Consider the following 10,657-nt stretch of genomic DNA (forward strand, 5'->3'; position numbering starts at 1 on the left):
TTGAGTTATTTTCAGAGGACAGTAAATCTGTACTGCTATACAAGCTGTACACTGACTGCTTTCAGTTATATCCAAGTTTAATTTCTATAGTGTCGTCCCATGAAAAGATATAATAAAATATTTCCAGAAATGTGAAGGGTGTACTCACTTTTGTGAGATACTGTATTTTTTAACACTCCTGATAAAAAAAATGTAATTTGATTTTATAAGTGAAAATAAGTAATCAGTGCTTGTGCATTAAAAAGGTACACAAGTATATTCTCTGCAGAGGATACGTTAACAAAATACACTAAATTGCTAAAAGTATTCACTCATCTGCCTTCACACGCATATGATCTTGAGTGACATCCCATTCTTAATCTATAGGGTTTAATATGATGTCAGCCCACCCTTTGCAGCTATAACAGCTTCAACTCTTCTGGAAAGGCTTTCCACAAGGTTTCAGTGTGTGTTTTATGGGAATTTTTGACCATTCTTCCAGGAGTGCATTTATGAGATCAAACACTGATACTGGATGAGAAGGCCTGGCTTGCAGTCTCCGCTCTAATTTATCCCAAAGATTTTCTAGCGGGTTGAGGTGAAGTGCAGGCCAGTCAACTCCTGACCATAATCCCCCCTCCACCAGATTTTACACTTTGCACAATGCAGTCAGACAAGTACCGTTCTCCCGGCAACTGCCAAACCCAGACTCATCCATTGGATTGACAGATGGAGAAGCGTGATTGGTCACTCCAGAGAACATGCGTCCACTGCTCTAGACCCCAGTGGCGGCATTTTACACCACTGCATTTGACACTTTGCATTGCGCTTGATGATGTAAGGTTTGAATGCAACTGCTTGGCCATGGAAACCCATTCCATGAAGCTCTCTACGCACTGTTCTTGAGCTAATCTGAAGGCCACATGAAGTTTGGAGGACTGTAGCGATTGACTCTGTAGAAAGTTGGTGACCTCTGCCCTCTTGGTGACCATTCGCTGACCCTGCTCTGTTATTTTACGTAACCGACCACTTTGTGGCTGATTTGCTGTTATTCCTAATCCCTTCCACTTTGTTATAATACTACTGACCGTTGACTGTGGAATATTTAGTAGCGAGGAAATTTCACGACTGGACTTGTTGTACAGGTGGCATCCTATCACGGTGCCTGAACCCATTCTTTCACAAATGTTTGTAGAAGCAGTCTGCATGCCTATGTGCTTGGTTTTATACACCTGTGGCCATGGAAGTGACTGGAACAGCTGAATTCAATTAATTGAATGGGTGAGTGAATACTTTTGGCAATATAATGTATGTAATTCAAGCAGATGCATCCAAACTTCTGCATACAACTGTACATAAGTCTGTTTGGAATTGCTTAACAACTTGGTTTGAGGAAGGGCTGCATGATGAACTGTATTTTTTTCATTGTGCTAGGAGTTTCCACTGGGCTGCGATGACAGAACATGTCAAATTACACTACACATACAGCAAGTGTGATGGAATTTGCTTTGCAGGAATGTAGCATTAGGAACCCTATTTAACACTAGAGTAGCGGTGTGTCTTAACCACTCTGATATAAAGCCAATTCCAAAACACACACATGTGCACAGCTCAAAAAAAACTGTCCTTAACTACTAGGCAATAAATATTTTTAAAGAACAAAACTTTTAAAGAACTAAATATTATTAATTTTTGAATGCTTATACTGTCATACCTAAAAGTTTTAACATCCCTAGTCAAATTAGATTTGTTTTTTTTTTTTGTTTTTTTTTGCATTTTTTGTATATTGTAGTATTTTCTAAGTGATAACAGCCACAGCTGGAAACAAACCCAAATATGACATTTCTCTGCAAATTTAAGTGCATAAATGATTTTTATTTGAGTTTAACATTCTGGAAAAATTCAATGTGAAGCATAAAATGTTGTATAACATTAGCAACTTTTTTGTATTATTTTTCCGATATATTAAAGCAAATAGTGATTGTGCATTAAAATGTGTACTTTTTTATACTTGTGTATTTACTTTCACTTAGGAAATCAACGTTGACTGCAGTGCCCAAAATGTTGCAGACAACTGTATAGAACAAGCTGTTGAAGAAATGCTGGCTGTCTTACAGCTCGTAAAATGCACTTCACACAATAGTGAATGGGTCTTTTTGTATGTTTTTTTCTTTAAAAAAATAAATAAATAAAATTAAAAATTACATAAAAAAAATAAATAAATTCAGAGTCTGAGTGACACTATTTAGAGACACTATGTCCATATTGTGCAGCCAGAGTTTGAGGCACTTTCCACAGTGATAATTAGTGGGGTATAAACTTCTGTAGTCAGCTATATAAGTGCTGAAGTAAAGAGCAAATAGTTTTAATTTATTTATGTAGTACATTGTAATCCTCTATAGATTATTTACAGGTTAGATTATCTACAGATCCACACCAACTGTCCTTCTCAGCAGCTTTAGGGTTAGGATTAGGTTTTTGATCAGGGTTGAGGTTATGGTTAGGAAAAATTTAAGGTGGATGTAGCAGATGTTTAGTTGAATATAAAACACATACCTACAATGCATCCAGAGTGTACTAGATGCAGATTTCTGACACCAAACACCAAAGGTTTTAGCTGATCAATTTCATTGCAAATTAGTTTTCCTAACCATTCCTTTTAGCATGATGTTTTAATATGCATGAGGCACACAGTCCCCATCATTTGTTAAAAATGAGTGGATAACATTCAAGTGAACCTAGCGATAAAGCCTGTATTGAGACCTCTAGGATTTTCAGTACACAAAGGAAGCTGGTATTGAGTAACGGAGGCTTTGAGCTGTACAGGCATGTTGCTGGGCTCAGCCACTGTTGGAGGTAGATTCCTTCCTCTTTTCACATCTACTGCCTGGCTTCTATCCATGCACGAACGAATGCCGAATGAGAGCACTGGTTGTCTTGGTAACGTGTTGGTGTTGGTGGTTAGTCCTTGGCCTTGATCGGGGGCGTGCTTTTGAAAGCGAGCCGGGCAGGGCCATCCCGCTCTCCGCTCTGGTACACGGGCGAGCGGCGCGCTGCGATTTGTTCCGTCGTGTAAAAACTGCATGTCGCTGTTTCTAGGGCAACGAGCAGAGCTCCGAGGCCGTCCAGCTGAAATCCTCCCAGGCAGAGAGATGGGTGTGGGGATAGAGGGAAGAGGGGAAAAAAGAGATGGATGGATGGATGGATACTTTGAAGCCCCTCTTCGCTCATGAACCTGTACACATGCAGTGGCCTTAAGACAGAGAGGAGAAGGGCATCTGAGGAAAAAAAAGCCCCTCTGGGGATTTTGGGCCAACTCTATTCAGGACCAGAGCAGCAGACCCTGTGGGATGGATCTGTTTGATGTCATCATCATGTCACTGTGCAATCTGTCTTTGTTTTCCTTATCATTTGTTGTTGTATGTGTGTGTTTTTAATAAATAATATATCAAAATGTAAGACTTGCTGGCGGAACTGGGTTGAAGCAGAGGGGTCATGGTACTTGGCATTGCACACAAATACAGACATTTGAGGACAAAGAAAGAAAATGTCTTGCGGCAAAGCCTTTAGAAGACTACATAAGGGGGTTCAGACAACGCCTTTTTAAATGCAAGCATGCTGAGTCTTGTGGTACAAAGAAGCAGGATATGCTTCTTAAGGTGGGGGTGAATTAATGCATTTGATTGACATTTAGTTACACATAAATTGATTTGAGAGAAAATGAAAACTGAGACAAGTGATAAACATTTTGTGACTGACTTACAAAAAACATTTGAAAACTTTTTTTTTTTTTTTTATAAATGTTTGGTTGGTGTTGCTTTTTATGCAGAGTATTGAACAGTTTGGGATTTCGAAAATATCCAACACTATCTTTTTCTCCAGGTTGGTGGCTAGAGAAAAGCCATGCTCAATATTTATTGGATGGCACTTTTTTTTCCCCCCAACTTACAACCCCAATTCCAGAAGATTTGGGATGCAGAGTAAAATGTAAATAAATGTAAATAAAAACAAAATGCAATGATTTGCAAAGCTCGTGGACCCATGTTTTATTCACAATATAACATAGAGCATTTCTGGATCCTGTTTATATGTTTTCTTCTTTGCGTAATACAGCTTTCACTTGCATTCATGGATTACACAGTGAACTGTGTCCACAGACAATGATTTCTGGAAGTGTTCCTGAGCCCATGCAGTGATGTTCAGTACAGTATCATGCCTGTGTGGCAGTGCTGCCTGTGAGCCCGAAGATCACGAGCATCCAGTGTTGATCACTGGCCTTGTGCCTTGTGTACAGGGACTTCTCCAGATTCTCGGAATCTTTTGATTATATTTTGTACTGTAGATGGTGGAATATCCAAAGTCTTCACAATTTTACACCGAGGAACATTTTTCTGAAATTATTTCTCAATTTTTAGATTTAGTTTTTTGCAGTTTGGTGAACCTCTGCCCATCTTTGTCATGTGAATTTGTTGCAAATTGCTCCTCCAGCTGTTTTTTTTATTTATTTATTAGTACCATTTATTTTTCCAGTCAGATGCGTTGCTGCCATCAAGTTCTAAAAGAGTTTAGGTATATTTTATGAAATATTAAAATGTCTCACTTTCAACATCTGATATGTGCTCTGTGTTATATTGTGAATAAAATATGGGTCTATGAGATTTGCAAATACATTGCATTTTGTTTTAATGTACATTTATTTACATTTTACACAGTGGTATTGGGGTTGCACTTTATGTAGCTTTTGAGAATCTGGCGCCCTCTATTTTGGAAATGTGTAATTGCAGACAACGTACAGGAAAATGTTATGTAATATTGGGGTGTTGTGGACTTCCCCAAGTGACATGATGATTGGCGGGCATCTAATCCAATAGAACTAAATCAAAACTTGGTGAAGGACATGTCTTCCAAATATGTGAGTGAATTATCTAATTTCGTTATCATCATAATGTAAACATTGAGCCAGACCCTCTTTTTGAGCCTTAGCATGTGACTAGGCTACATTTACACAACAGGTAAAAGTGGCCCAAATCCGATTTTTTTGTTTGGCTGTTCACATTATCTTTTAAATGTGATCTGTATGCGACATCAGTCTGAACAGAGCAGCTCCTAAACCGACCCGCATGCGCAAAAAGACAATACTTTAGGAGGCGGCTCCTCCAGAGGTAAACCGGCATGGTGGCTAGCGAACGCCAGTCGCTCCCGGAGCTTTTGTCTTCACCAGCATCGCAGGAGCGATTATAAAACGTTCCAGCGACTCCCAGCTGGGCTCATCACCCGGAATGTGTTCGAGTTCGCCGTAAAAAGGACGCGTTGTTCGGCCACTTCTTTGGTTCGGGTCCTCGGGTTGTTCTCTGAACTGTTCTCTGACGCTGCAGCCTCGGGCTCCTCGGGCTCTTTCGTTCTAATCCTCCTCACACGCGGCTGCGGTTGCGGCTGCGGCTTCGATGAGTCTCCTCTGATTTGTTGGTACAGAAACATCAGCATATATGTTTGAGTCTCAGCAGCGCGAAACGATGACGAACGTCGAGTTGGATTGAAGTCGCATGAATTCCGATCTGGCTGTTCAGACTGAGTCGCGCGCCGCGGATCGGATTTCAGTTCCACATATGAAAGGGGCTCAAATCGGAATTAAAAATGTCAGATTCAGTGCGTTTCTTGCTGTTCACACTGGCACACAGATGACATGCCTGTGTCAGATATGAGGAAAAAAAATCGCGTTTGGGCCACTTTTACCTGCAGTGTAAACGTAGCCTTATCACTATCAAGGATTTCAGGGATATCACAGCTGGGCGCCAACACCACATTTTGGCTTTTTTATCTTCTGCTGACTCAGGAATGCTACTCCTTTGTTTTGCTGAAATTTGATTTTACATAGTGCAGCTTTAAATGCGCAGTTTAAACGGCTAAGCGTGCTGTACAGACTAGAGGAGTGCTAGTCAGTCACGATGCGTGTTGTTCTGCAGACAATGAAAAGGAGTGCGCTTGAAAGAGTTTGAAAAGCCGTGGTCTAAATGCCCCTATGAGATGAAAATAATAGCCAGATTTGACTGATGCAGCAGATCAACAGTCCTTGTTTAACCTCTCTACACAGTGTAGCATGGACTACCAAAACAGAAAATGCAAAAAACATTTCTCTCAATTAGTGAATCTGTTCAGTCACTGTAAGACCTGGTTATTTCATGTGTCTTGAATATCTTGACACAGCTGTAAATGCACCAAGATTTAAATTCTGTGGCTCAAACCACTTCAGGAGGTGGTCTGAGATGCATTTTAACCAGATGTTATACAAATGTAAAGGCATCCATCTCTCCAAGCAGCAGCCAAAACCCCTCTTAATACTGTGACAGTGCCTTTCTCTGCTGTTCTGCATATGTAGCAGAGGTGCCACCTTGCCTGTAACCACTTAACAGAGGCATCGCTGCTCCTTAAGCTCAGCTCTTAATGTTAGTATTCCCTCTGTGATTAATTCAGCAGCCTTCACTGGTCCAGACTAGCTAAAATAACATGCCAGTTTGGATAATCTTCACTTCGCTATTATCTGCCGTCTCTTTACAATACATTGTTTGATGCAGTAGGGCCATGACCAATACAGGAGGCTCATTATTACAAACCATTGTCTTTTGTAAAGGAAATAAATAATGCCATGCAAATTTGTAATTTGCAATGCAACACACATCTATAAGGGACAACACAGGTAACTGTGTACATTTATATGCACTTAAGAATCTGATAACTACAGAAAATCAGATGTTGTAAGTAATCTGATTTGTGTTTACATACACTTGGGTAATCAGATAATACGAAAATACAGGATTAACATGCCGTGTAAAGCTTCATGCCACTGCTTTTTTTTTTAAACATCACACCACTTTACCTGAAAATATAAACATACAACATCTAGAAGATGAAGAATATTGAAATCCTTCATTTCATCAGGCATGTAGTTAGTTTCAGCATTGCTCCAAAAGTGTTTTGCTGCCATTCTGCAGCAACGTGCTTGCTTATTTCAAGTACTGCCATCTGTTTTCGCACATGCCCAGATTGAGAAATCTGAAAGAAATCAGAGTAAGAGTGTATATGCACTGAGAAATCTGATTACTGAGCTAAAATCCAGATCTCTTTATCAGATTTGTTAATCGGACTTCTAGACCTCTCTCCAATCTAAGACAAGACAATTTGAATAATCAGGTAACTGCAGAAATCCGATTATGATCAGATTATTAAGTGCGTGTAAATGGACTAAATTGGTTTATGTGTATGAGATGCATTTGATTACCAAATGTATATTCATGTGGTTAAAATCTTATCAGGTTACAATCCAGATACATGTCACATGAAATGACCAGGTGTAACAGGATCTATGAATGCTATAGTCTTAGAAGGATGCCAGCATGCTGTCTTCTTTAGAACTGTGGAACTGCATGTTAAAATGTTGGAACACCTGCCAGCCCTGAATTAGCATTAGTATTAATGTTTCTCAGTGCTAATACCATGAAGGACACTGAAGGACCACCTTCACTAATGTGTCTGCATGCTCAGAGAGGACCTGCGAATGAAGGTACTGGTTCTTTCGGAGAGGGAAAGAGTGCCTTTGCTGAGGTTCCATGGTTTTTTCCCCTCTACTTTTGAGGATGGTGATGTAACTCATATGAATATGCAGTCCTTGTTGTCTTTTTCTTATTGTGTTTGGAGTGAAATGAAAGCCATTCAATTGTATCAAACTGAAATTCACAGATTATTGATCAAGGTTTTGATATAATAAATGACTGCACTGAAAATGTGTCTTATGTGGTTTTGTGAAGTGTTTTTTCCATTATGCCCCTTGGTCACACCCATGACTGGCTGAGGTGGATGTGGTTTGCTGACCACTGATTGCTGATGGCTCTTTGACTGATGGCTCTTTTTGCACCAAAATAGTTCCTCCTCCCTCTCTATTATCTCACCCACTTTATGCCCCCCTCTTCACTTTCCTTCTTTCTTCACATTAGCACCTATCACACCCTCCTGTCTGCAGCTCTCTCAGGATATGGAGGATGGAACAGCTGAGGTAGCAGTGCTGTTTAACCTGAGAAAGTGCAGTCATGCCGTTCTTTCCCATAAAACCCTGCACCAGGGCCATTACAAGTCCTCTGAGAGCAGGGTCAGTGTGATACAGATGTTCTACCAAATATCTCCCTCTCTCTTTCTCTCTTTCTCTCTCTCTCTCTCTCTCTCTCTCTCTCTCTCTCTCTCTCTTTCTATATATATATATATTTTTATATATATATATAGTCTTTTTGTCTCTTTCTGTCTCTCACTCACACACACACACGCACACGCTCACTCCCACTCACCTGTGCTCTCTGAAGAGGTGGTGTGGCTGATAAAAGGGAGGCTTTTCAAAGGCTTCAGCACTTCCACGGCATTATTCCAGCCCGAAAATCCCTGGCAAAATTTGCCTTCCATTTTCTCTGCTTATAATCTACGCTCGCCCTCTTTAGAAGCCCAGCAGCTGGCTGATTGGACATCAGCAGAATAATTCACCGCATGAGAAGAGAAGAGAGGACGAGTAGAGTGAAGTCTCTAAAGAAAGAGACCATGTGGCTTTTGTTGTTGCAGGATGGCTAAATCTCTCCTTCAGTGACCGAGAGCCATGGTCCCTGTGGGGAGATATGGAGGAACGTGTGTGTGTGTGTGTGTGCGACTGCTCTTGTGTTCCAGAGCTTTTTTCTCCAATATAGTCTTCATTCCCATTCCTGTACACTAAGTTGGCAGTTAATTAGGTATACCTACCTATACCTATAGTATGTGCCAATGCACAGACATTTTGGGAAGTAGTTTTAGGAAGCAGGGGCTCAAAGAACAACATGTACAGAAATTGAATGTAATTTGTAGCATATTGCAAACATTCTTGTCAAGTGAAAGTTATGTTTCAGAGGAAACCAAATGTAGTGTTAAGATTTTTCCCAAAACATCTTAAAAAAACAGCATTGTTCAGTCAACACCAAGCTCCTGCATACTAGTATGTAATTTTACCCACTGTACCATCTTGTTACTATGCATTAATGAATGATCTCTATTTCAGAGCTTCACAGACCCTGAGAAGAAAACTTTGTTGAGCAGGTATTACTGCCCCTTAACAGTTAATTTAATGTTTGGTTGCTATTCAAAATAAGTTCTTTTCATCAAATGCTGTTCCCTTTTTTCTCCAAACATACCTTTGGTCATTGTGACCAAAGAGTTCCATTTTTACTTCCTCAGTTCACAATGCTTGTTTCCAAAGTGCCTCTGGCTTATCTAGATGTCGTTTTGCATATTTCAGTCGCACACACTTGTGCAGGTTAGTTTTCCTTTTGATGACTTCCATGGAGATCATGTTTATGCAAACTGTACAGTAGAATGGTACACTACCCCTCCTGTGTCAGCTAAACTGTTCTGCAGGTGCTTTTAGATCTTTCAGATCTTGCCTTGACTTCCACAGTTCCCCTTAACTGCAATTTTAATAACAGTTTGGATAGTGGAAATTGTAAGCTGGAAGCCCTTTGATATCCTTTTATAGCCTTCTCCTGTTTCTGGGCATCGATTGGCTTCATTGTAGTCTTCAGCGAGTGTGTTAGAGGAGCCCATGGTTCAGTTTTAGCAGAAGGATTGACGAGCCAGAGAATGTATTATGCTATGGGACTGTCATCTGCTTAAAATTAGGTTTAGAGATTTTACATCTGGAAGGGTGTCATGTTATGTTATGCCATAGTTACTATTTTTTTTCATTTTTAAGTTAATTAAATATAAACCAATAAACCAAAACATTATGACCACTCACAGCTGAAATTATTTATGCTGATTATCTTGTAACAGCAAACGCATGGCAAGGACTTCCATGTTGCTACTTTTGGAACAAAACCTCCTATAACCAAACGGTAACCTTACAGGAGAAGGTAAGTCAGTGGAACCAGACGTTTTTCCAAAGTAATTTTGGGTCATTTCTTTTAGTCCATTCATCATGGAATTTACACTCAATGTAAAGGGCAACAGGCTTTTTTCAAATTATGTCAAAAACTGAAAAAAATGACAAAAATGGAGATATAAGGTTTTGTCCTGACAACATTGATATATTAGTCATTAAGATCCTGTTTACACCTGGGCACTTCATGTGTCTTGAGTATCAGGATTATATTTGGATAAGACCAAGGCATGTAAAACTGTACACACCTAAGACGCGTATAAAAAAAACACAAAACTGATTGCTCAACCGCTTCAGGAGGGGGTTTGAGAAGCATTTCAGCCACATGTTAGAGCAGTGTAAACGCATCCGTTTCTCCAAAACTCCTCCCCATGCAGTAGATCACTGGGCACATGATTTGTGTCTGGACACAGATACAGAAGAAAATGGGCATGGGAGCATGGGAACCAGACCTTTGAGCAATCACAGTCAGTCGCCTGGTCCAATGAGTCACATTTTCTTTTACAGTACATAGACAGCCAGGTATGATTGGTGTGATGCTCTGGGCAATGTTCTGCTGGAAAACCCTTGGTCCAGGCATTCAGTTGGACATCAGTCTGAGCTATGACACCTAAACATAGTGGACAAACAAGAACACTCCTTCATCGCAATGGACCCAGAGGACTTGATACCAGATATCATAGGGCATCTTCAAAGGTCTTGTTGAGTTTATGTCTGGGCAGGTTGGAGCTGTTTTAG

At 40.2% G+C, this 10,657-nt stretch overlaps 1 protein-coding gene across 1 annotated transcript in view; it reads left to right on the forward strand.

Moving 5' to 3' along the window:
• Nucleotides 1-3,438, forward strand: part of elapor2a (endosome-lysosome associated apoptosis and autophagy regulator family member 2a) — a 44,341-nt gene extending 40,903 nt beyond the window's left edge. Inside the window, exon 22 of the mRNA XM_017725399.2 lies at nucleotides 3,079-3,438. Coding sequence (XP_017580888.1) covers nucleotides 3,079-3,147 — 69 coding nt within the window. The 3' untranslated portion in view covers nucleotides 3,148-3,438. The remainder of the gene's footprint in view (nucleotides 1-3,078) is intronic.
• The last annotated feature ends 7,219 nt before the right edge of the window (nucleotides 3,439-10,657 follow it).

Source organism: Pygocentrus nattereri, chromosome 7, assembly GCF_015220715.1.
Source record: "Pygocentrus nattereri isolate fPygNat1 chromosome 7, fPygNat1.pri, whole genome shotgun sequence".
NCBI classification, from domain to species: Eukaryota; Metazoa; Chordata; class Actinopteri; order Characiformes; family Serrasalmidae; genus Pygocentrus; species Pygocentrus nattereri.